Below are 27,430 nucleotides of genomic sequence, written 5' to 3' on the forward strand. Positions count from 1 at the left end.
AGCATGGTTTCATACTGAAAGGACTGAAACAATTGTTTACTTGAGGGATTATGGTAGATAGTTGCCTATGATTTAAAAAAAACAAAACCAAAACCAAACACCAACCAAATATATATATAATTTAAAAAACAAACAAACAAACAAAAAACAGAAAAGAAAAAAAAACCAAAACAAACCTATTTTTTAATCTTTCTAAAATAATACCTTAACTTTGTATTTATGTCATCATATTAACAGGGGAAACATATTTCTAAGAACAACTGAATGAAGCATCCATTTTAGTTGGAGTGTACAAATGTCTCATCCCTGCGTGTTCATCATAGAACTCCAGACTGGTTTGTGTTGGAAGGGACCTTAAAGCCCATCCAGCTCCAACCCCTGCCACGGGCAGGGACCCCTTCCACTGGAGCAGCTTGCTCCAAGCCCCTGGTCCAACCTGGCCTCGAACACTGCCAGGGATGGGGCAGCCGCAGCTTCTCTGGGCACCCTGTGCCAGCGCCTCAGCACCCTCACAGTCATGATTGAATTATGTGCACGCTAACTAAACGTGACTTGAAATTCATTAATAAATGTAATGATGAAGTCAGGTTATTTTCAGACAACACTAAGCTACAAAGTTCAGTTTCTCCTTTTTTATCTACTCTTAGCTTCCTGGTATTAAACACAAATTTCACACTTGTGAAGGTGCCAACCTGCTTTTATTCAAGCAGTGTTTTTCCTTAGTTCCTTCTGCATCTTGTGCATTCCTGATAATTAAACTTCAAAGTCAGTATTTGTTTTAAGAGAGTGTGAGTTTGAGCATCTGTAGGTGTGTTTGATTAGCTTCACTGGCTGCTTGGATAGACAATCCGTTTCCCATTCTGGTCTGCAAAGATTATATTCACAAGAGGATGGGCATTTTGTGCTTGACATGAAAAGAACAGAAATAGTAAAAGGTGGTACAACTGGGCCAAACTTAATTTATTTTGCACATCTGGAGACTTCTCCAGAGCTGGTTATGGTTTTCTTTCTCAGCAGTTTTCACCCTGAAAAGGTCTGCCATGAGTTCATTATTTTCCATCCACAGCTCTCATCAGAGTTTGAGATCTGTGGTCTCAAAAAGCCTCTCTCAGGTGATTTTGCTCAGACTCAAGAGAAGATTTCCTTAAATCTGCTTCCAGCCCTGTTTTCTCAAGGAATGGTATCTCTAATGAAATGAATAGAGATGAATCTGGTTAAACATCTGCTACTCACTAAGATGTGACATTTCCTGTGCTTTTTCCCCCCCTTACTTTGGGGTTTTTCTATAGGTCCCAAGGCACCAGCTATCATTATATATATAGTCAAACACTAATGCAAGTGGGACAGTAATGCTACATACAGAAGGTGGGAACTGCTAATTTCCTTCCTTTCATTCATGAGGAACCCAATCTGCATGCCTTCTGCCCAGCTGCACGAGGAGTGAACAGTACCTAGGCTTTGCTAATTGCTCTGCCCTGGCCTTTGGACCTGGCTGTGCCTCTGCCAATTTGTAAAGAAGTGATTCCCTTTCCATCCTTCCCTGTGTAATGCAAGAGATCCCTTCATCATTGGATTTGAGATCAGAGTTAGCATAATCTGAGATGACAGTTTAGAAGAAACAATTGAATTATGAGTATATCCTGAATTTGGGGAGTCAGCATCAATGCGTTGTGGTGATGGTATCTACTCAGAAGTCATTCTGACACACTGTGAAAATATTTACAAGCTTCCAAGATGAGACTTTTCCTGATTAGGGAAATCAAAGACTGGTTTTCCCAGCAGGCCTGTAGTTAGCTCATCCAAATTGCTTCTGTTTTAATTGGCATGCATTTCCTTTAAGCAGCTAGAAGATTAAAAATATTTGACTTGGGCTCTACAGGACTGGAAGCCTATTCCCCAAGACACAGACACTGAGGAAAAAAACCAAACCAGCAAAATAACTTGAGTTTGTAATGCATTTGTGCACAAAAATCTGCAACATCTTTGCCAAACAGAATCTTAGACCAAGGTGAAGACTTGAATTCTGACTTTTAAATGACAAAAAAGAGAGCAGTGTTTTACTCAGGCTTTCTAGTACATTAAACTTTTTGGTACCTGGAGTGGATCTAGACAGGCTGCTATTTTATCTTTCTGCCCACAGCATGCTGCACTTTAGGAACCTTTTAACCTAAATTTCATGTTTCTAAATCTTGTTTCAGAAGCATTAGTAAGAGAAATAAGAAGAAATCGGCTTTATTAAAAGCTACTGCTTTTGTCTGGAAGAACAGTGTGACATCGTATGTGAAATTATTTTTTCAGTTACTGGAGTTCTTATTTCTCTTTTGCTGAGCATGTGCATGGAGGACTGTTTTCCCTATAAACTCTTGTCACAGGGAATGGTGAGACCACATACGCCTAATCGAAGAGGAAATGGTCGTGTGCTAGGATGGTGTCAGAGGCTGCACTCTCAGGATTTGGGGGTGCTGAACTTTCCCAAACCTAATGCAATACTTGGATTTCTTGTAGAGAAGACACTAAATTTCACCCACTTGTATTAATCTGATCTATTTGAGAGATGCAAAGCCTGAACCCTACTGGTGGGGTAGTACAGCCATATGCCAGTCTCCAGTTTTCTTCTTCTCAGCCTTTGTTAAAGGAATATTAACCACTGGGGAAGGGAGAGATGGTCATGTGTCAGTGATGCTCACCTGATGTGCTCCCTGGCAAGGTTCCTGGGCTTCTCATAAGAGAGATTCAAGGATCGAGTGACACCTCCATATCCCATTCCAGGGGATGAGAGATGCATTATCAGTGAATAATGTTAGTCATGCCTTGTGCTTTCTATATTTTGTCATCTGCCTTTCAAAACCAGGAGATGGTGTTTCCCTGGTGTTGGAATGCTAGGTGAATGCAAAGAGCACAAACTCAGAGTGAAGGAAGTGTGAACTTCATATTTGTTTATAGATTAATATTTAATTGAAGGTGAAATTAAAAATTAAGCAGGCAGATGAGTCATGCTAAAAAGCAGCAAACCTGTCTTGCTGTGGCAGACAAATGACAGTGAATTTCTAAAAATAGAAGCAAATATATTAATGTGTAGTGATGGCACAGTGAGTCAAAAGAGATGATTTGATTGAGGGTGGTGGGTGCATTCCACAGAAAAATCATGTAGAAAACATCTTTGACATTGAGTTCAGTGCCCTTTGCATCTGTAATGGCTCTCCTTGGCAAATGCTCTTTAGAGCAGTTTCATTTTTTAGAGGAATGTTTAAAACCCCACAGGACTAGCAGAGCCCAGTAAATTCTCTGTTAGGAGAGTGGCATGTTTGCATTTTTAACATGGTGGCTGTTTTCCATGTCCTGTGTTCAAGAGCTTGATGTGTACTTATCTAAGGAATAGATTCCTTTACTGGAAGTAAACACCAGTCTGTTACTTTAGCTATTCATTATAATTATTATTGATGCCACATTTTTTCACAGCCTTTTTTTCTGGGTATCCTTTTCCATGGTCAAATCTGAATCTGCTTTTTAATGTGACTGTCGGCAGCATCTTATCATAGATGAAGCCACAAAGAGTCTGAAATCATCATTTTGGGGAAGGGAGGGCATATCATCAGTGGAGGTTGTGGTGCTGCAGTGCTCCTGGGACGGAGTCTGTTTTACTGGGTATGTGTGCTATCTCTGTCCTGCAGTTCCTTCAAAACAATGCTCCAGGCTGATGTTATTCCTATTCAGAATACAGATCCATCTGGTTTAAAGACAGATAAAGCAATAGTCAGGTCTTTTATGTTTGCTTTATAGGGAATTGTCTAAAAATGAATTGATGCTGTGAATTCAGCATGCAAGCATGGAAAGCTGAGTGTTGTTGGCAGAGCAGAATATCACCTTCTTGGCTATAGCTAGGCAAGTAAAGGCCCTTTTTAATTACTACTTCCAGTTCTTTGTTGCTCGCTGTAAGCCACATTTTGTGCAGAAATTGTTCTCTTGTTGTGAACTTGAAAAGCAAGACATCAAATCAATGTTGGCACTTCTTGGCATTGGAATATATGTCAATAAATAGGACAGGTAGACAAAGCGTGTAGCAGTTGCCTGCTGTTTTAATTGCATCTGTAATATTGTGTTAAAACTGGTCCTTCATCCCTCCTCCCCACCCTCCTTCTTTTCCTTCCTCCAGAGAAATCAAAGGAATGTTGAGTTTTTCCTCTGTGAATGAGAGGGCTGGTAGAGGTTCAGTTTGTCTGATTGAGCAAGGTGCATTAGGCAGCTCCACAGCAGATACCAGCGCTGGCAGAGAGGAACTAATGCATGCAGTGGACCTGACCTTCCTCACATGTGGACCAAGGACGGCACAGTTAGAGCAGTGGAAAGACCAAGCCTATGTGTTATGTTAACTAATATGTGGGAGGGAGGTTAAAATTGTTACAAAATACAAAATTGGGACTTTAAACACTTTAGCATCCTGTATACACCTTTTATGTGTGTACTCATTTCCACTGTGCATTGCTGTACCTAGAGTGTTCAAAATATGTACATTGACTATGACAGGCTTGTCAGTCATTATCAGACAAACTGATAGTATGCTTTTGTAAAGATCTTTATTATGAAAAACTATTCTGAGACCTATAAATCAGACAGTGCACTCCCACTAACCCGCTTGAAGCAAAAAAGAAACATTTAATCTCTGTTAAAACTCTGTGCCAAATGTAATAGCTGGTTTTAGCAGTGTTTAAACCGACTTCATTAGAACTTAGGAACTGCTTTTAAAGGCTGGTTTTGGCAAGTCATCGGCTGTCTCCCAGATGATCCAAATGTGGTTTGTTCAACACTGCGTGTGTGTTGGGGTGTGTGTTTATCCCTGCTGTGGGGTGAAGCTGTGTTGGTGCTGGGCTGACAGGAGGCAGTGCCATGACATGGAGCATAGCACTGGATGTTCAGGCAGGACCCTCAGGCGTGGCATCTCTGTCCTGGGCTCTGCTTGCTTTCACAGGAGGCCATGCTGCCAGGAGTAATGTATGTAAATGTGCTCTGAATTCGTAACAGTGGTTCTAGGTTTTCCACCAGTTTTACTGTCCTTGCACTGAAAACCAGCTGTGCTTTAACCTGTTATGAAAACTAGTAGTGTTTAACTAATTTTGGTTACCTTGTAGCCCTTATGAGCGAGTCTTTGTTCTTGTCAAAGGTTGATGTGGCTGTATGAACCAGAGCATATACTGGAGGTGCATCTAGCATGCTGGACTAATTGGTTTCTTATTAATATTCATAAGCCATCTCATTTAGCTTCAGCCTCAGAGAGCTTCATGTACAACAGAGCTAGTGTTATCCTTGCTCTGACTCCCCGCAGCACTTAACAGATCTCTACAGCAGTTCTGCATAGCTTTTCTTAAAAGACAACTCAACCTGCAACAATAGAGTAAATTTGATATCACCTTTGTAAAGCGTTATTGCTCACTCTTGTAATGAGTCCTTTCTGCTTGTTCCCAAAGGTCCAGAGGAAGAAATGACCATGTAGATTCTACAGCTTGGGTGCAGCATAATGGGCAATGGTGAATGGAGTGGAGCTGGTCTGCAGCCTTGAAAGCAGCCGTCCTGCAGACCACTAGCCAGTCAGGGACACCTTGCACGCCAGAGGCATCCTCCACGTCCTTGCCGGACACATACTGGATTCTTTTTAATTTCTCCGATTGGAATTCAAGATTCCTTTCCTTCAATTTTTAAACAGTTTTAAGATTCTATCAACTGTAACGAGTGGAGCAATATAATCAGCAACAATGGGTGACATGACAAATAGCGATTTTTATTCCAAGAACCAAAGAAATGAGGCCAACCATGCAGGAGAGTTTGGATGCACACTGCAAGAACTGCGCTCCCTCATGGAACTTCGAGGGACAGAAGCAGTAGTAAAAATTAAAGAGACATATGGGGAAACAGAGGGGCTCTGCAGACATCTGAAGACATCACCAACAGAAGGTAAGTGTATTTCACTTCAGTTGGAGCAGGGGACTTTACATAAGTGCTCCCCAGAGAGTGAAAGAAAAAGGGTTTGTTTCAAATCTGAACATAATTGTCACAGTGCTGCCATTTTTGCCAACAATAATAAAACAGAAGTGTCTCTGGAGAAAAAAGATAAAAGCGATTAGCTATAGGTAAAGCTAACGTGAGAATAAAAGAAGTGCAGTTTATTCAAACAGCTAAATGCATTAATTTTTCCATAAAAGGCAGACAAAAAAATCAGCACCTGCTTTATGGCATTATACAGAGGCATTGACATATATGCTCTTGAGGGTAAGGAAGTGCAGACTGGTTGCTTCAGAAGAATCGTGAGATGTTTGAACATATGAGAATATGAAATGGCCTTTTGAGATACACGTTATGTTATGCTGTAGCTCAGTATGTAATATACTTATGTATTTTGTGGTTTTTAATCTTGGCTTACAGTATTATCACATTTCACTTAATTTTGCTTAAGTCATCAATATATGATGGTATTGATCTTTGTATTAGCTGGACTTTGTATGCATAATTAAACTCCCGACTTTCTTACGTTTAATAATACCAGTCATAACTTTTAAGTATCCTTCTAAGTGTGTTTTGGAGTTCTCTACGTGATTATCAGTCATGCCAAGTATCTCCCCATAAAGCATTGATAATGGTGGGACATTTCCCTCTCCTCATGCAATTTTCTTTTTCACCAATTCTTTCATTTTTAGTGAGAGTAAAATTCTATTTAATTTTAAGAATACTATTTTAATCACTGTATTTTCATCTCCAAGGAGAATGAACATTTTTAGAAATGATAAAAGTTTTTGAGTCTGTAATACTTATCTGTGTTTCTAAAGTAGCCAGGATGTTAATTTGAAGTTACTTTTGTTTTTAAGATCATTTAGTTACCTCCACTGCTTAAATGCTTAAAAGAGCTTGAATTAGTGGGGCAATTCTAAACATGTCAATTGTAGCATCACATAGAATGATAGTATAAATAACTCTAGTCAAAAAGTCCCAAAGAAGCAGCTATAACTGCCTAGCCTTCAAGTAAATTCTTCGTGGTCCTACAGCTTATCATATGCAGACTCAGTATTGTTTAACCATTATAAACTATAAAGCTCTGAACAGCATCTTTTTCAGCAGAGGATTATTAAACTAATTCTGTATTCAAGTGAACAGCCAGCTTCGATAGTGCTTCAGCATTCACATGCAGTCTTGTGTTCTAAATACCAAGTTAACTGGTTCTGAGTAACTAGTGTCAAACACTTTATGACAGATCTCTCCCCTTTTCTGGTCTTGCTCAAACCTGATCCTTCAGGCAGACCTCTTTTCCTGCCTGGAGATTGCTCCCAGTAGGAGTGCAGAGATAGGAAGCTGAGACCCTGCCACTTGCCTGGGACTTCCAGATGCCTCTCAGTGCAGAGTAGCCTAATAGCTGTTGCACACGAGAGATTCAACGCTTCAGAGGATATGCAGCAATAGAGAATATATGCAGCGATTCTGACCTATCTCTGACGCATCTGGGGAATTCCAGACTGAAGTGCAGGGTCTCTGTATTTCCATAACAGATTAAACACTGATTTATAAATATCCCTCTAGAGGTTCAGCATCTTAAATACCCTGCAGCGCTTTGTAGAATGTCAAAGCTGAAGTCTCCATCTGGGTGAGGCGAGATCACTTCAGTGACTTCAGTAAAGTTCTGCCAACTCGCTCTCGCGGTTACCTGGTCAATGTGAACTTCAAAGGAGATGTTGATTGCGTTATCTGTTCAATTTGTGACATCAGGGAAACTTAATTCCTCATATCGGAACAGAGCGTATGGATCCAACTAGTGTGGCATGCTGACTCCAGCAGTAATCTATATCTGATACTTCAGATAAGGTAACTTTCCTTTAAGCCTTACCTGCACTTCATCACTTGTGCATTGTGGAAAAAACATTTCCAGCTTCAAATGGCAATCAGCATAGCCTTTGAATCCTGGAGACTCTGCTGGGTTTTAATTCAGAATTAGAGCACATAATGGGAATTCCCAGTCATATTGCTTTTTCATCTTGTTTGTTTTGCTTGGAAAAATCATTTTAGGGGTGAATTTGTCTAAAATATGTCATGTCAAACTTGGAAATTTTCATTTGAGAGAAAGTATATCCATAAGAAGTCCATAGAAAAAACTAAAGGCTTATGTCAATATAAATGTATGCTTACATATAAGTGCCTAGCTCTCGTTTTTCTTAAATCCAAGCACAGCATACAAAGTTAAAATACAGTGAAAAGGGTATCCTTGAAAATAGGACTGTTCTTAGAGGAAAGAAACATAACAGTTTCTTCTATGGAAATGGAATTTTAGCATCAAGTATACGTGACTTACAAATAAATTATTGACGTAGGCTCCCACAGAGTTTTATCTTTTGGTATTTGCAACAACCCATGGATTCCCCATGGGAATATCTTTATGAAATCCCATATTTTGCTGCTACGCTTGAAAAGCACTTTTCCAACTAGTACAATTTTGGTGAAGCACAGTTAACTGCCACTTTTTTCTTGTCTGGAGTGCTGCACATTTTACACAATTTCATGAGGAATATCAGAATAAGCATTACTGTGGGACACTACTTCTTTCAATAAACCAAACAAACTCTTGCTGGGCAAGGGTCCGGGGTCAATATGAATGGAATGGCAAAAATTACTTGACTGTAGAATTTGGTTCTTCCCAGGCCTTTAAACTCTTTCAGAGTGTATTTCCATGAAGTCTTTATTGTTTTGAGCGGTATGGTTTAAGTAGTTACTGGAGCAGGAAAAAAATGTATCCTGGAAGCAGGCACGTTATAATTTGGTAAAACGCGGTCTAATCCGAATTTACTGGCTTACTTGATATTTAGAAAGTAAGAAGTAGTAATTAGCTCAGAGTTTACTCAGCAATTCAATTCCCGTGTTAATATTTGATGTACCGCCTATGGACTGGTAGAATCAATCACTTGTGTTAAAGGTGCCTTTTTGAAGGTCTTGCAAAGGCCTTCAACTTCTCCAGGTAAGATGTTCTATGCATGAGTCAAACGTGGTTTACCCTGTTGGTGAAGATACACTTACCAGTGCTTTCTGTGTTAATTTAGAGTGGAGCTTTAGAAGGTTGCTGAATGTTGAGTAGAATAATACTTGCATGCTGAATGAACTAATAATGTTGTTATGGGTTACAAGGCTTCAGTCTCTTCTTAAATTTTCTTTGGCTGCTTTTCTAGCTGTAGATGCAGTGTGGATCCCAGCTCTCAGTTGTGCCTGAGGGATTTCCTTCATTAAAGTGATTATATTATAATGAATAGCTACCATTTAAGGGCTCATAAAAAAGAACAAAAAAACAAACAACAAACTATGGAAATACTTTATATGCAAAAATACAAATGTGTCTCTACGTGCATTTGCTTGAAAACTATTTTTATTCCAATTAGATCGCTTTCATATTCTAGTAATACAGAAAACAAGCAGGATCTGTCATTGTGCACAGTGACACCATTGAATCCCACCTTGGGCAGAGCTGTAGTGGCACCTCTGTAATGTTCCATGCAGGCTGAGGCTCACTCAAGCCCTGTGAGACCACGTCTGGAGATGTGTTTGGTGCTGGGCTCCTCAGTACAAGACAGACAAGGAGGTACTGGAGAGAGTCCAGCAGAGGCCACAAGGGTGATCGTGGTCTGGAGCATCTATCCTATGAGGAGAGATTGCAGGAGCTGGGCTGGGTTAGTTTAGAGGAGAGCAGACTGAGAGGGGATCTCATTAAATCCACATCCGTATCTCAGAGGTGAGTGCCAGGAGGATGATGCCAGACCTTTCAGTAGTGCCCAGTGACAGGACGAGGAGCAGTGGCCATAAACTGAAACATGAGAAGTTTCACCTCAACACGAGGAAGAAGTTCTTAAGTTGAGGATGGCAGAACACTGGGACAGGCTGCCCAGGGGCATTGTGGAGTCTCCCTCTCTGGGGACATTCCAGACTCTCCCAGACACGTTCCTGTGTAACCTTCTCTAGGTGGGCCTGCCTTGGCAGGGGATTGGACTGGATGAGACCCCTTTCAACCCTAATGATCTTGTGGTTCTGTGATTAGTGATACCTTATGAAGGACTGCTGGTAAAATGTAATGAGTTAGTTGGGTGAATGCCAGATGAGATTGGAATCCAGTCTTTCTGATGCTTACCCATATTTCACCCACAATTTCATGTAGTATGCACCAGTTTACAGTAAGCTTTTCATCTACATTCCCTTAATATTAAAGAAATGCTTACTCCTCATAAAAATACTGTAGGGAATTAACTTCTGTGACTTCTCGCTTCAAATACTTGGATGCAGGAATTTCCAGTGTGTGCAAGAAGTGAAGCTGTGAATAGTGCTGCTTGTCTCATTTTTCTATAGAGACCAAAGTCTTCCAGTGGTGATACATATGCAATCAGGCCTCAAATGGCAGCTCTAAAAGACTTTACACGTTGGTGGTAATGGGATAATACAGCTCTACCAGGGAAGTTTTTCTGCATGTGTTTAGTAGATGCCTGACAGACTGAGTCTCCCCATTTCTGGGAACAGTCTGGTAGCGTGTGAGGAGCTTTCAGATGTAATATTATTACATAAGCTGGAGGAATCCCGTTTTGTGTGAAAAATGCAAATTTGATTTTTTTTTTTTTTTGTATTTTTTAGCTGTTCTTTTAGAATACTGTAAAAAGGTCTCATGGCAACCAGGGGTTGCCAAATAGCACTTAAATGATGGTATTTCTAGTGTAGAAGTTGATTGAATCATCATAACTGCCCTTGGTTTAGATAGATACAAAGATTAAGTTGCTATCTGTTGAAATGCATGGTTTTTACATATACATAGGGACCGAGTATAAATTCAGCAAAGAGCATTTATTTTTCATTATTACAATCTTGCCTTTTACAGATGTGACTGTGAGGTAGAAGAAGACAGACTGAATACAACGAAATTAAGCACTTGCTTTTAGTACTCACTAGTTTTGGTTCCTTAAGCTTGCTTCTATAAAAATACAACTTTAATAACTTAATATTCTGTTTTGAAGCTGATCTTGCTAGTACAGGCTGAATTTCAGTTAGCTGCACCACGTATAGTAATGTTGCTATATATTAAATTAGCTACGCATATGTAAACAATTTAGAAACTAATTGAGAAAGGAATGAAAGAAACTTGATTTAGACAAATAAGTTTAAAATAGAAATATAAAATACTGAATTGCCAGAGATTGAAATCTATAAAACCACACTGTCAGAAATAGTTTATGAAAGTAAAGACATTGGTGATGGCATCATTTTATCTGTTTTTAAAAGAATACACTTAGTCACACGTAAACCTCCAAATGTCATGTAGCTGTCCACAGATCTTTTTGTGAGGCTGAGCTGAAGTACTTTGGGAAGCTTCAAAATCCATCTGAAAAGTGCTGTGTAAGAAGACCCGGTCGTCCCCTCTCCAGGTCACCATGTTGGCTGGTTCCTTGACTTCGTGTGTGGTGTCAAAACATAACTCGGGCCAATTTGCCAACACACCCATGCCAAAAGCCAAGCTCTAAGTATATGTCTAGTCCTTATTTGTACATCCTCTGTCCACATGGAAGGGTTGTTTTAAACAATGGAAGCAGCCTTCCCCTTGAAAAAAGCCGGCAGTGTTGTCCCGGCAAAGGCCTCTAAGAGTTGCTTTGTCCTACCTTGCGTGGGAAAAATCCACCACCGAAGTTTAAACTGGGATTTCACCTCGTTATTCATGCCGTGGGAAGTGTGGTTGAGCTGGTGAGAACTTGTGAGAACCTGACATGTTCCTGCAGTTCTGCGGACACTGGCTGCCTCCCCTGGCTTGCTCAGTCCCTGTGTGCCCGTGCCTGCTCCTGGGAGCTGTGGCTAGCAGGTCACGCATGGCTGCGCTGTGAGGCTGGGTAGCCAGCAGGGAAGGCAGTTCTGGATGCTCTTTCATTTTGACATTACTGTTGCAGTTGCTGACCCCCTGACAGGTCCCGCTGATGGATTTGTGCTGCCTTTACCTTTGGGGACATGCCTGGGAAAGCCAGAATGGTGCCTGCCTCCCTGGGATGAGTGGTGAGCATTGGGAAGGGACACACTGAGTGAGCTGGGGCCTCCCCTCCTGCGTGGGGCTGCTCCTGCCCCAGCTCTCCCACTATGGAGAAAAGTGCTGAAGCAGTTATTACTTATCTGGCCCTTTGCAGCTCTGTTCTGTGGGGAAATGCTGGGTCTGACCCAAGTTCACATTAAACACCATTACTGTAGCAGGTCTTTCAAGATTGTGAACAGATGGAAAAAATCTAGGCAAGGTGGTTGGGTGTTAATAACTCATGTGAGGCAAGGAGGTTTGCTTTGGCCTGCAGTACTATCTCAAAGCCCTATATAACATGCCTATTCAAGTTGTAATACTTGGCCTTAATGAGGTTGAAGTTGGCTCTTTCATTTCTGTATCTCGGCATGTATAGCAGTGCAGGGCCACGTACACGTGGTGAGTCAGGCACTTCTGCACTGTGCTCCTGGGAGCCAGGCAGGCTCAGGGGTTAGGGGAAATGGCTCTGGACTTTTGACATCCCTGCTGTAGGCAGTATGTTATATATCCATAAAATAACATCTACATGTTTAATGGCTTGAGAGGAGTGCATGGAGGATTCTTGGCAACTGCAGTTATTTTCCTTATCTAATATTTCCATTGTTTGTGTAATGGAACAGCAAACATTCTTCCAAAGGTTACCCAAACATAAGCATCTCAAATGAATGGCTTTGATTTTTCAAAGTGATAAGTACAATTTCATTGCTTGTTTTGTTTCTGGGGTTTGGCGTGTCTTGCCACTTGCTGATTTACTTTGGCTTTGTTCGTTTACTTGTAGAAAACTGGAGGAATATTGCACGCTGCATTTTCCTCACAAAGCTTTTAACATAAATATAAGCTAGATCACCTGCTCCTCTGAGAATGCTAAATGGTTTGCAAAGAACTTCTCTGTCTGTAACTGATGTTGCTTTAGAGGTAGGTTAGGAAAGGAAGAAGGCAAGTGAATGTCTTCTGCCTGTTGCATTAGTTAGCATCAGAGATTTTCTGAGGCCAGTGCTGATTTATTGATGTGATTACCCAGGATGGCATCTTTCCTTCAACAATTATCTTACTTTAGCAAATGCAACACTTCTAGAAAGAAGACTGTTGTCACACAAACTGAATTCCCCTTTGCTTTAAGGCAGTCCATTTAAACCTTGCAGGCAGTATTCACTAAGTACAGACACACATTCTGTTGTTACACCCCAGATTTCAATGGACAGCATAATGAATGGGTGTGAGATTTTGCACCTGTTTTGCACAGGTCTAATGTTTGTTCATTGTAAACAGCTCAATTACAACTACAATGTGTTGTAAGTCAAAAGAAAGTCTGGCCCAGCAACTTCAAGTAATTCTTTCCCTCTCTCTAAAGAGGTTATCATAGGTTAACATTCGTCATAATGTATTGTGTGATGTATTGCCATAATTGTCTCGCTCCTTAATCTAAGTACAATGATGCAATACAATGTGTCATTCCATTTTTGCAGAATAATAAGTGATGGAAAGTGTTGCCATTATGTGGTGCGGTTGATAAATGTGTAATCCTGTTAGAAACAGTGGTTTGAGTTTGTTGGCATAACCAGCTCATTTATTGTGTGCGAAAAGATGAGGCCAGATCTTTAACATAATAGCAACTGTGCACATGATGATGGGGGAAGTGATTTTTAGCTTTCATGAACTCTGGCAGTTACATCAGCTGCTGAAATTGATTACGTTAGTGGTGCTCCCTCAGAAGAAGGCAATTAGCCCTTTGCTTGGGGGATCAAAAGTGTGTTCTGTCGTGGGCACTTTCATGTGTGCCTCCTAAAGTGGCTTCGGTACTGGGAAAGGAAAAGCTATGTGTTTTATCAGTAAAGCAAGACCTGAAGGGAGGGGAGAGGCATGGAGCCGAGCTCCCTGGCAGCCTTTCCTCTGCCATCATGCCTGTTCTCTGTGGAGCCTGTGCGAGAGTAACAGCACTGCAGAGAACAAATGCTGTATAATGAATACCTTGCTTCTATTGTGTTGCAGGGCTTAGAAATCCATAAATATATATAGTGTGTCAGCCTGGAGTGAGAGCTGATTTATCTTCATTTTGTTCTTGCTTAGAGAAAGCTGCAGGAGGAAAGCAAAGTCCATTAAACCAAATGAATAATCCAATCGATGTACCCAGTTTGCCCTTGATGAAATTAAGCTTTGTCTTTGCAGTCTATCAGAGAGATTGGAGGAGTTTTTGCTTGACGTTGCTGTCCTCGGAAAGCAACCACTTGACATGCAGTGGTTTTATCCTTTTGTGATTGCCCCTGCTAGAGGAAATGGAAGAGCGCAGCTCTTGACCACTTGTCTCAGCTGACAGTTATAGGGGTGCAAGAAATGTTCCCTTTCCAATGCCACCTGCAGATCAAAAAATAAAACCATTACCTGCATCTCTGGTAGGTGTCCCCAGGCATTCTGCGAAGTGTCACTGCCAGCAGTAATGCTGCTTCCTGCTGAGCCATGGGAAGTCAGAAACCTTGGTGCTAAAGTCTTTGTAAGGATCATCTGTGGGTTGCGCAGGTGATGACAGTGCCATTCTTCACAGTAACAGTAACGTTTGTTTTTCATGGAAGAGGATTACATGTTATTTGTTGAAGCAGGGTTTTGGATGAAATGGGGCAGTGCTTTTCAAAGTGTAAGTCTAAGTTCAGTAGCCTTGCAGGAGGAATTACCATGACTGAGTGGTTGTTTTTCTTTTGAACAGACTTGGGATAAGAAGCATGTGTGATGCAGTAATGATCCTGTCCCCTTTTGCAATCACTACTTATCCTTCAAATCTAGACTGGTCAAATTTACTGTTTCCATCTGTTTTCCAAGAAGTCAAAGGTTGATGGTGTTTGACATGCCTGTTATTTATAAAGGTGAGGGAAGTGGAAAATAAAGCCAAAGATGTGTTTTTGGCAGACAACTTAATGTGCTTCCAGGACAAACATAACTGCTTTTCCTTAATACTGATTTCCTTTAATGTGATGCATTTATAGTTTCTGACTTCTCTTCTACCCTATCTCCAGTAATATTTTACCGGTATCTATCTGGGTGTTCTAGAAAATACACTTGCAGTTGCGCATCCCCTGAGGTGGAAGGACAAAGGTGGCCTCCACCCACATCCTGAAAAAAGGACATAAAGAACCTATTATGCACTGCTGATAGGTGACACAGTCTGCCATAGCTTGCAGCATGCTATAGTAGTTTTCTTTTTAACTTTTAAAGAAAAATGTCCTTTCTGAATGCTTATTAGGATTCTCATGCCTTATCCTTGCCTTGGAGCTGGTTAAACAATGCACTTTTAATGTCCCATCCTTATTGCCAGTCCAGAACTTGGCAATGCAACCACAGATTATATTAAATGCAGAGCATTTCTGTTGTATAATACAAATAGCTGGGTGTATGTAGCTGCTATTTCTGTAACAATAGCATTTACTAAACCCTTGTTTCCTCCCTGCTTTCCAATGAAATTCTTCAGGGACTGCAGATACTCCTTTGCTGTGTGAATTGTGAGCTGAGTCAGTTCTGTTAAGAGACTTGAAAACCTGAGCGTCCTTGAGCTATGCTGTATCTTTGATTATTCCTTTTGCATTTTGTGTCAGTGTCTCCTCCCAACCACTTCCCACAGTGGAACTGTCTTTTTCAGTATGAAGGCAGCTTAGGTATAGTCCTCCAAGGTACAAAAAGACTGGAGAAAAAAAAAAAAGAGTAGCAGGAAGGAAAATCCACCAGATTTCTAGAGTACTTCAAAAGCTGTCATGATTCTCTTTTCTGATTAGCGTTGGAGATGAGGAGAAACAGGGAATAGCCCACTTCTTGGCAGGTGTGCTTGAAAAGGAGAGCTTGCCCTTGAAGCAGATAGAAAAGAGAGAGGAGAATTTCCTTACTGCATTCAGTAAGGATCTATTAACCGCAGCAGAATTTCACTTTGACTTCCTAAATGAGGGCATAGTTGCTCTGATGCTACAGGCTGAGTGCTGTTTGTTCAGGATCATGTCAGCATTAATGCAGGAAGACCATGAGTATGGCCATGCTCTAACAGTACAGTGCAAGTCTGTATTGATAATCTTGGCACTTAGCGTCAGCATTGTTCTAGGCCCCTCAGTTAATTCTTTGCTTAAACAATATAACTAATCTAGTACTTCTTTCCCCATTTTTTCAAGCAGTTTCAAGTCGTTACTTTAGTTTGGAAGTTTGGGTGACAAATTGGGGAGTCCTGAGTTTCCCTGTGCTTCCTGCACTTTAGTCGTGTACAGGAGCTGAAATAGAAAGGAATGATAATTCCTGTCTGAGCCACTGGTGGTTGGTTGGGCTTCCCCCCGCCCACCCATTTATTTTTGCCATCATTTAAAAAAAATTAAAGGTACTAAAGTATTGTTGCACAGGATCATCATTCTGCCCTGCCAGTAGGGCTGTGGCTGTTGCGTGGTTTGGCACTGATAGCAGGGATCATCCAGTCAGTAGCCGTGCTGCAGCTAAACCCTGTGCCTTTCCTTGAGTTGTAGTCATGTAGTTGACTTCCAGCCCTTGGGAATCTTGGAGTACATAAAGAACACTCCTGTTAGTGAGTGATAATTGATGAAAAGGCTAAAACATCAGTGAAGAGACTGGCCACATCCCAACCTAGTATTCTCACTCTGAAAACTGTCTAGTTTTTGCTTAAAGCAAAACCTGGCAGAACGGTGAAGCCACCCCTGTTCCCTTCAAAAGCAATTTGAAAACCATTGAAGTGTTGAGGCATGCTTGCCTGCTGACTGTGTACCCCTCTTGTGATGATGGTGAAGTACTCAGGCTTTTCCTTTGTTCTATTGTTTTCTCAAGCCAGTGGGTTTGTGCAGGCGCATAGGGAGGGTGTAAGGGCAGCCTGACAGAGCTGACCTCTCTGTTGGTTCGGCGCAGCGAGAAGCTGTGAAACAAGCTGCAGAGCAGGGTGCTTAGCTTGGTGTTCAGACACTTGTTTTTCTGACTTAAGACATAATATGCTGAGGGGAACCATAAAAGGGAATTACTGGTGATAACCAGTGTTATGGGCACATCAGGCAGGAGCAGTACTGTGCTGTGTGAGGCTGTGACAGGAGGGCTGTAGCTGGCCCTGGGGTGCTAAATTTGCTCATCTGTGGTGCTGGCCTTGTCTGTCAGTGATGCTTCAAAGCTACAGGTGCTGAAGGATAAATTCAAAAGATTTACAAGATGGCTAAGGAAAAAGGTATAAATATGTTGTTGGATTTGTTCCCAAGGAAGTCTCTGATTGTATTACACCTTCACCTGCTTATAGACATGAAAGCTAAACTGCTTCAATCCACAAAGTAAAAGCCATAACCTGAAACTCCAGAAGTGAACTGTCATCCAATCCTGTTGTGCACACTGGATCAGAAGATGGATACGAGCAGTGTGTTGTATTGCCAGAGAAATTAAAATGTGTTTAGCTGAGCAAGAGTCTTGGTTCTTTTTTCCTCAATGAGTTGTTCCTCATTGTTTTTGTTTAATGCTGTAGTGTAGCTGAAGTCATTTGCTTAAATATGAAATAACAGGTGCCAGAAGTCATCAATCTCAGATTGTCTTATTGGCTGTTTTAAAGTGACCTATTAGTAGAGGACAAAGAATACACCCAGTTTGTTAACACACATGTGCATAGCTGCTCCAAAATATTGTATACAAGCTGAGAATAAGTGTGTATTAATGTGTGTTGAATGTTAAATAAGCATCTTGGGAAAAACGGGTTTCTTTTTTTGCCTTCAGCCCTGAAGTGTGTGCATGGTAAAAGGTCTGGAGAGTGTGAAATGATTTAAAATAACTTATGCCGAGAACTGTTTCAGCATTACCAACATACAAAGACTCTTAAGGTGAAATCAGTGCTGTAGGTTTTCTTTTCCCCCAACCTAGATGTTATTTTTAATTCCTGATGTTAATCCTGTTTAACAAGGATATCAGTGTGGCATGTTTTGCCATGAGATGCTGGCAGTGCTTTCTGCTGCCCCAGTTTTCCAAAGATATTGATGCTGACATGAGCTTTGCTGCAGCTGGCAGCTCAAAATCACGGAGAAAAATAGATTGGTTCTTGCTGCGCAGTGACAATCAATACTTCCCGGATGTAAAAGTCTTTGTCTCTCCTGTCCTTCTCTTTTCTCCTATAAATGTTTGGTGGGGTGGCTCCTATGACTGGAGTGTTGGACTGGAAGGTTACAGGCTCTTTAGAAAAGACAGGCCCAGCAGGTGGGGAGGGGGAGTTGCTGTTTATATAGGGATAGGCTGGAGAGTGTGGAACTCTGTCTGGGGACAGGTGAGCAGTTAACAGAGAGTTTGTGGGTCAGGGTTAAAGGGAAAATAGCTATGGGAGACATTACTGTGGGGATCTGTTGCAGACTGCCTGATCAAGGAGAACCTGCGGATGAAGCACTCCATAGACAGATAAGAAAAGCCTCACGCTCGCAGGCCCTTGTTCTCATAGGGGACTTCAATCACCCTGACATCTGTTGGAAGGACGGTACGGTCCGGCACAAGCAATCCAGGAGGTTCCTTGATTGTGTGGAAGACAACTTCCTTCTGCAAGTAATAGAGGAGCCAACAAGGAGAGGTGCCATGCTTGACCTCGTGCTCACCAACAGGGAAGGGCTCGTTGGAAATGTGACACTCCAGGGCAGCCTTGGATGCAGTGATCACGAGATGCTCGAATTTGAGATCCTCAGGACGTTGAGAAGAGCGTGCAGCAAGCTCACTGCCCTGGACTTCAAAAGACCAGACTTTGGCCTCTTCAGGAACCTGCTTTGGAAGGTTCCATGGGATATAGCCCTAGAGGGCAGGGGGGCCCAGGACTCTTGGTGGATATTCAAGGATCACCTGCTACAAGCTCAGGAGTGTTGCATCCCAACTAGAAGGGAGAGCAGCAGGAGGGCCAGGAGACCTCCTTGGATGGATAAGGAGCTGATGAGGAAACTTTTTGAGAGGGGAAAAAGAGGCTTATATAAAGTAGAAGCAAGGACAGGTGGCCTGGAAAGAATACAGGGATGTTGTCCGGGAAGCTAGGGACAAGGTTAGGAAAGCTAAGGCCCAGCTAGAATTAAACTTGGCTAGAGATGTTAAGGATAACAGGAAGGCATTCTTATAGGTACACTGCAAATAAAAGACAGACTAGGGACAACGTAGGCCCCCTCCAAAAGCTCTCGGGAGAACTGGCTACCCTGGATTTGGAGAAGGCTGAGGTTCTCAATGACTTCTTTGCCTCAGTCTTCACTGGCAAAGGCTCTGACCGCACCAACCCAAGTCTTGGAAGGCAGACGCAGGGACTGTGAGAATGATGACCTTGGGCCCACTGTAGGAGAGGATCTGGTTCAAGACCCTCTTAAGAACCTGAATGCGCACAAGTCCATGGGACCTGATGAAATCCATCCATGGGTCCTGAAGGAGCTGGCGAATGAAGTTGCTAAGCCACTGTCCATCATATTTGAGAAATCATGGCAGCCAGGTGAAGTTCCCCATGACTGGAAAAAGGGAAATATAACCCCCATTTTCAAGAAGGCGAAAATGGATGACCCAGGGAACTACAGAGCAGTCAGTCTCACCTCTGTGCCTGGCAAAATCTTGGAGCAGATTCTCCTGGAAGGCATGCTAAGGCACATGAAAAACAACAAAGTGCTTGGGGAAATCCTGCCTGACCAATTTGGTGGCCTTCTATGATGGGGCTACGGAACTGATGGACAGGGGTAGAGCAGTTGATGTCATCTAACTGGACTTGTACAAAGCGTTCGACACTGTCCCACACGACATCCTTGTCTCTAAATTGGAGAGACATCAATTTGATGGATGGACCACTCGGTGGATAAAGAACTGGCTGGACGGCCGCACACAAAGAGTTGTGGTCAATGGCTCAGTGTCCGGCTGGAGACCAGTAACGAGTGGTGTCCCTCAGGGATCGGTGTTGGGACCGGTCTTGTTCAACATCTTTGTTGCTGACATGGACAGTGGGATTGAGTGCGCCCTCAGCAAGTTTGCTGATAACACCGAGCTGTGTGGTTCGGTTGATACCCTGGAGGGAATGAATGCCATCCAGAGGGACCTTGACATGCTTGTGAGGTGGGCTGATGCCAACGTCATGAAGTTCAACCGTGCCAAGTGCAAGGTCCTACACCTGGGTCGGAGCAATCCCAGGCACAGCTACAGGTTGGGCAGAGAAGAGATTCAGAGCAGCCCAAGGAGAAGGACTTGGGGGTGTTGGTTGATGCGAAACTGAACATGAGCCGGCTTCTGTGTGCACTCGCAGCCCAGAAAGCAACCGTATCCTGGGCTGCATCAAAAGGAGTGTGACCAGCAGGTCGGAGGAGGTGATCCTGCCCCTCTGCTCTGCTCTCATGAGACCTCACCTGGAGCATTGTGTGCAGTTCTGGTGTCCTCAACATAAAAAGGACATGGAACTGTTGGAACAAGTCCAGAGGAGGCCAGGAGGATGATCAGGGACTGGAGCACCTCCTGTATGAAGACAGGCTGAGGAAGTTGGGGCTGTTCAGCCTGGAGAAGAGAAGGCTACGTGGAGACCTCATAGCAGCCTTCCAGCATCTGAAGGGGGCCTGTAGGGATGCTGGGGAGGGACTCTTCATTAGGGACTGTAGTGATAGGACAAGGAGTAATGGGTGAAAACTGAAACGGAAGTTTTGATTGGATATAAGGAGGAAATTCTTTCATGTTAGGGTGGTGAGGCACTGGAATGGGTTGCCCAGGGAGGTTGTGAATGCTCCATCCCTGGCAGTGTTCAAGTCCAGGTTGGACAGAGCCTTGGGTGAGATGGTTTAGTGTGAGGTGTCCCTGCCCATGGCAGGGGGTTGGAACTGGATGATCTTAAGGTCCTTTCCAACCCTAACTATTCTATGATTCTAAATGTTCCCATGCTCAGCAGCTGCTACAAGGGACACCTCACCTTGGTCTGTGGACATGAAATGTCCCTTCAGGGCTGGTGCCAGCTGTGCTCCTATGAGTTAGTCGGAGCTGCTGTTCCTGGGGTAGTGGTGACTGCTGGCACCTTCTGCAGAATCAGGCAGCGCTTTTGCAAGCCTGTAATCTTTTCTGTCCAGTCATGTTCATGTAAGGACAGAAACCTGCAGTTTAAATGAGGTATTTAAAATGAATGCCTGAATCTGGTACCCAATTTGGAAACACTGAGATTTCTTGTTTGATAGGGTCACTATCTCACCATGATCTAGTGAGACCTTCCTCCTCTCTTACTCTTCTTTTGAGCCATTTAACTTGCACTGTTTCTTTAAAGTCCTGAATTTTATTTGGGGGACTTCTTCAGTCTTCCTGGGCTTCTTACGGATTCAGTTTCGTGAGGTTGCCATGGTACCTTTTAAGAAGAAATTTTTGCCAGCTTTTGAATTTGGGAGGCAGGAGGAGGAGAATAGACTTAAAGCTATGTTCATGTTGAAGTGTTTCAAAAAAATCCATTTTCTCATTAAAAACTGATAGTGTTATATGCCTGGGACTGTCTGTGAAAGCCACGGTACCCTTGTTGGATTACCAAGGGGCTGGTGGTGGCTGACTGCTTCTTGCTGGTGTGTTGCAGTGTGAGTAAAATCACTAGCATATGTGTAGTTAAACAGGCATCATGACTGCTGACTGGTTCCTCTTCTCTGCTGAGGGAGCCGGCTTAAACTGTTTGCTGAGGTTCCTGTCTCCTATACCATAAAAATCCCTCTCCAGAAACGTGGTTCCCAGTAGGGCAGTATAGCATTATTTAATCATTAGTTAGGACTTTTTTCACCTGGTTTGTTAGGTATTTTTAAGTCCTTCTACTACTTTTACCATAGTAAAAAAAATGCAGAAATCTCCAAAATAGATTCCTGTATGTACAGGATCTGTCTGAAAAGTGGCTCAGCTTTACTCCAGAAAGAGGGTCAGGACTTCTGAGAACATGCCCTCAAGCCTTCTGGGTACAGGAGTGGGCCCAGAAAGCAGAGCTGGAGGAAGGCACACACAGATCCTGGCATCTGAGCTCCCTGCTGTTAGGAAAACATGTGTTTGTCCTGTGTGAACCTGGGCCTTTGGGCAGAGCTGTATCTCCTTTATCTGCTTGGTACTGTTTCTCCTACTTGAACTTGGGCTTTCTGGTGGAACTGGATCTTCTTAGGTTGCTCTGTAGATTGGTGGTGATGGTACAACTGGTCGATTATGTCTACATTGAGTATTAAATCTTGGCAGCAGATTTGATGTTGGCTGTTAAACACTTCAGCATGACTGTGAATAAGTATATTTGAGATATTAAATAGAGTTGATGCAATGGAGTGAGGGGTATCAAATGAGCAACTGGTCTTCTGTAAATGTAGTATCAGCTTCCAGCTGATACTATCTTAAGACCAGCATTTGTCAGACTTGGCTTCTGGCTTTAAAAAAAAACAAATTACACAGTAATTTTCATACCATTTAAAATTATATCAGTTTTAATTTCTGAATCTTTAAAGAAATGAATGAAAGTAGGTGTTTGCTGGAAAGGCTTTCAAGAAAAATATTTTTGCAAGAAATGAGTTATGAAAACTTCTGCCACTTTTCCCCATGATAGAATTCTGTGTAGAAGTTACAGGGTGAAGTTCCATAGTTTAAATGATGGGAAAATTGGCTACTTGTGTTCATGTTTTCAGACACACAAGTATTTTTTTATTAAGTTCTGTCTCCTGATTTAACCCTTTATTCAAGTCAGTGAAATGTCTATTTTCTTCTTAAGCAAAACAATATACATTTTGAGTTTTGGGCATATCACAATAATTTCAAATACTTTCTAGCAATGATACTGTTAATTTAGCATTCAGTGTTTATGACAGTCTTTTTAACTGATACAGTTTTACAGTATTGTTAAAAATAATGGATTTTGATGCTTCAAGTGGTTTAAGAAATCGAGATGTAATTATTAAAAAAAATTAGCTGTCAAAAGACTTTAATATCTTAGTCATTTTTGATAGGAAAACACTGGAAATGATAATGTGTCATATGATGTCGTGGTTTAAACCCAGTCAGACAGCTTGTTCACTCACTTCCCCCCCTTCTTGCCCTCCCCCTACTCCCAGAGGGATGGAGAGGAGAATCGAAAAGAATTCAACTCCCGTGGGTTGAGATAAGCACAGTTTAGTAACTAAGGTATAACACAAATCACTACTGCTACCACCAATGATAACAATGATAAAGGAAATAACAAGGGAAGAGAATACATCACCTCACCACCAGCTGACCGATAACTCGCCCCCCCAGCCTGACCAAGCACCGACCAATACCTCCTCCAACCCTGCAGTCCCAGCCCTTCCGGGTAACTCTCAGTTACGTCCCGGGCATGACGTGCTGTGGTATGGTGTCATGGTTTAAACCCTAGCCAGACAGCTTGTTCACTCACTCCCAGTGAGTAGTGCCTGGCTGAGAGCAGTCGAGCCCCCCCCCCCGCCCCGGGCTCTCCCCTTCCCCGCTCCCGGAGGAATGGGGAGGAGGATCGAAAGAGTGCAACTCCTACGGTTGAGACAAGAACAGTCCAGCAACCAATGTACAACACAAATCGCCACCGCTACCACCACCGACAACAATAAGAGAAAATAACAAGGGAAGAGAATACAATACCACCGGCCAAGAAATGCGTCCCACCCGGAAGCCCGTGTCCTTCCAGGTAACTCCCAGTTACCCCCACCTTGGGCATGACGTGCTGTGGTATGGAATACCTCCCTGGCTAGCCCGGGTCAGGCGCCCCGTCTCTGCTTCCTCCCGGCTTCCCCTCCTCCCTGGCAGAGCATGAGCCTCCCAAAGTCCTTGGTCAGGGTAAACATCACTTAGCAACAACTGAAAACATCGGTATCACCAACACTGTTCTCAGGCTGGAAGTCAAAACACAGCACTGCACCAGCTACCACGAAGGAGACACATGACTGCTGCTGCTGAACCCAGGACATATGAGCACATACTTTTCTGTTTAAAATATCTTTATTTTACCAAGCAGTTTAAAGTCAACTGTTTCCTACTTAAAGCCTTTTTGAAAAGCACTCAAGATAATTTTGCTTTTGAGCACTAAGAAGACTCTGGAATAGCAATTTATGGAACCTTAATTAGTTACACTGAGTTCAGTGTGTAAAGCCAAGTAAGCCAGGTAGTTTTTCTAGTAGTCAACAGAGGCATACTCCTAAGAGTTCTTTCCAAATCAAAGTTCGTTGTGGGAGCTTTGTTTCTGCCTGAACGTCAGTGCTCTTTACTCTCCCATTCGGTTTCCAACATCATAAAAGACTGATTAAAGGGAAAAATAATAGCTTTAAAGTTTGTAGTGCGTTGGAAGTGCTAAAAAGACTGGGAAACTAGAGAAGAAAGTGGAAGTGAAAGTGCAGTAGGAGGCTCTGGTAGGCTGGTAATCTAAGGATTCAAATACATTTCAGCATGAGCTGAGTGAGCATTAATAGCATGTGTTGGCAAGAGGAAAGACTAGATAATAGTCTAGCAATAAAGTGTTAGGTTCAGTGCAAAGTAACCTTACTGAAAAGCCAAACACTGGTTTATTCAGTAGTCCAACAATTAAAGTGAGTTGGCAGGCAAAGCTAATTAATAAGCATGTCCATGTCTTTTCAGAGGGGAACACCTGACACTCTATTTAATATCAAGTCAGTATGTGCAAGTAAGGTGAGCTGGCAGCCAAAATTAATTAATACATTCAGTTTATCAAAAGCTACTGTCTTATTGTATAGCTCACACTGAGCTGGGTGAAGTGTAACAGGGAACGTAATGGCAAATTCTGCACTGCAACAGTTTTTGTTTCTGTTTGGCTGTTATATTGCAGTGGGTGAAAGGAGCTTAGTTTGCGTAAAAAGAGCCCACCATTGGCATGATCTCTGCAGTGCAGTTGGCGTAATTAACGTAGGAAAAATTGTTTGGGTTTTGGGGGCTTTTTTGTTCGGGGAGACAAAATTGCATTCCCAGATACAGTCTATTAAATACGTGGAGCTAACTGTGGATTTGTAACCACTATCAGCATTACGGGAGCAGGGTACTGAACAGTCTCTAGGCTTTCTGAAACAAACCAGAATTCAGTGATAAATGCTCTTCTTAACAGGCAATGATGTTGTCCAATACTGGTTCAGATTAACTCTTGTACAGCAGGCTGTCCAAGGAGCCAGTGGCTCACTGGGCGAGTTTGCTTTTCCAGAAGGGTTTATCTGTCAAGAGGATGAAATAGGCCTAAACCTTCACTGACAACTGTGTTTCTCATCAGTAAACATGGTATTGCTGGAAGTTATTATGTGAGAGCTCGTTTGCTTGGGTCTACTTTTCAGCTGGGAGTCTGTTGCAATTTACTGCTTGAGTCTGCTGTTCACATTCGTCCTTCTGGGCAGTGTACTTACGGCTTTGCTCTAATCCTTCTAAGAGGAGGGAAAATATAGAAGCTTCAGCCTACAGAAACCCTTGCTCAACAATTTGACCTTTCTATAAATCTGAATCAGCGACTGATAAGTGCCACCTTGACATCCCCTGAAGAGCTGACAACTTTATTTCACGTATTCTAATAAAAGAATCTTAAATGACCAAGTCACCTAAATAAAGCACTGAGAGTGCTAGGCTAGCAGATGTAAAGGGAAATCCGTAGCTGTGGGTTAATTGTATCAAAAAGTATGTCTGACAAGGGTAAGATGGATCTTCTTCAGTGTCACATTCACTTAGCTTTTTGTTCTTTACTCAGTGCAATTTAATGTGGTGTCAACCATCCTTGGAAGTTGTTTTCTTGCTTGCAGTTTGACTTCCAATGCCCCAGGATAAATATATATTTTGCTTTTGCCTTCAATCCAGGTGTGTTTGTTTAAAGGTTCGTGTTTAGATTGAATGAAAATAATACTCTTTCACTCTGAATATTAACACTGATAATGCTAATAATACTGTGTATATGATGCTGTTCTAGATCGCAGTTACTCTTCTCTTTCCCTCCATCTTTTGTCAAAGCCCCCTGGAATCTTTGTAGGCAGCAGTAATACTCCTGGAAAATAAAATGATTGAACTGCTTAAGAATCTTAGGAGCTTCTGGGGACCAGAAGTGAAAGGACATTTTATTAAAGGATATGGTAAACAAAACAAAAAACCCAACAGACCATGTTACATTTCTAACTAGATAAAACCCTGGAAGTTATTTTATTTCAAAGCTTGCACAAGGAGGAGGAAGAGCTGAACCTATGGAGGAAAGCTGGATTCCCAAACTGTTTTCTTCTATACAAAACGTGAAATGCGGCTCTTTCATAGGATACTGAATACTTAGAAGACTGGGTTAACAAAATTAGCCACATTTAGGGAATGTCATGTTTGAAAGAATTGTCTACAAAATTGCAAAGGAAGACAGAAATTTCAGTCTAGCTGTGTTCAATACTGGTAACGGATTTGGTTTTGAACACTGCAGTGGTATGTCTGCCTAAACGGAGATAGCTATACCTGTTTCCAATAGCAGAAATATTGGCCTTGCTTTGTAAGGTAGCACTTGCTCCTAATTTAAGTACTTGTTCTTCGTAAGCTCTAGCTTCTTTACACAGAAAACAAAGTATTTTACTGTGGCTGTTCTGCTTTTCACTCTGACACGACGCAGGTTCCTTGAACAAGGTTCTGAATGAGTTTTTCTCTCATGGAAACATTGGAGATGTCCCTACAATTCAAAAAAGGCTGAAGGGAATTAGAACAAGAGCTGGAGATTTTATAAAAGACAACAAAATAAAACCTGAAACAGCTGTAAACTGAAAGAGAGTTAAACTGACATCTGGAAACCTCCCAGCAAGAGCTGTGAGATGACTTGCAGGCAAAGATAATGTTCAGTTAACTGTCAGGAATTTGGACAAAACAGTGGAGCTGTAGTGAACTGAGTCAGTGAAGTTACCACAGTAGCATAGCCTAGGTGTGGATATTTGTTCTTGTCGCAGATAGAAAGGGACTGCCTGCCATGTAGAGGTCAGACGTTTATCATGTGGGATCACTAGGGATGGGGCAGTTGTGTTTCTAAGCTCTGCAAAAATCTGCTTCAAGTATAGGCCTTTGGAAAGACTTTTTCAAAGTCACACCAGCTGTCTAGCAGGAGCCTAATGCATTGTGTCTGAAACGACTTCAAAGGGAAAATGATCAAGTTGTGTATCTGCATGACTGCATGGCATTGCTTTCCAAGATGATGTCATTTTTACTTTGTGGTTTTGTAGGGAATAAGAGAAGTGCTGGAAAACTTTAAAGTTTTCCAGCTTTCATAGATGCTAATTGTTAAAATGGACGAACTCAGCAATGCAGTGATTAAGAATTACTCTCAAGAGGGTTTCCTGGAAGAAGAATCTTGTATTTTGACTCTTTCGTTCAGACCATTTTGGAAATGATGTTTTTCATCTGTTGTTTCGAAACTAAAAGCAGTTTTACTTCCTTTATTCCCTGTAACTGATTAGT

The 27,430-nt window shown here is 42.1% G+C and overlaps 1 protein-coding gene across 14 annotated transcripts in view; it reads left to right on the forward strand.

Annotated features, from left to right (window-relative positions):
• The window catches only part of ATP2B2 (ATPase plasma membrane Ca2+ transporting 2), a 309,277-nt gene that overhangs the window by 120,257 nt on the left and 161,590 nt on the right, over positions 1-27,430 (forward strand). For all 14 annotated transcript variants that reach the window (XM_062620069.1, XM_062620078.1, XM_062620167.1 and 11 more), the window contains one exon: positions 5,463-5,946. In XM_062620069.1, coding sequence (XP_062476053.1) covers positions 5,748-5,946 — 199 coding nt within the window. In that variant the 5' untranslated portion in view covers positions 5,463-5,747. The remainder of the gene's footprint in view (positions 1-5,462; positions 5,947-27,430) is intronic.

Source organism: Pezoporus occidentalis, unplaced genomic scaffold (genome assembly GCF_034315485.1).
Source record: "Pezoporus occidentalis ecotype Australia unplaced genomic scaffold, CSIRO_AGI_Poc_V1 ctg106, whole genome shotgun sequence".
NCBI lineage: Eukaryota > Metazoa > Chordata > Aves > Psittaciformes > Psittacidae > Pezoporus > Pezoporus occidentalis.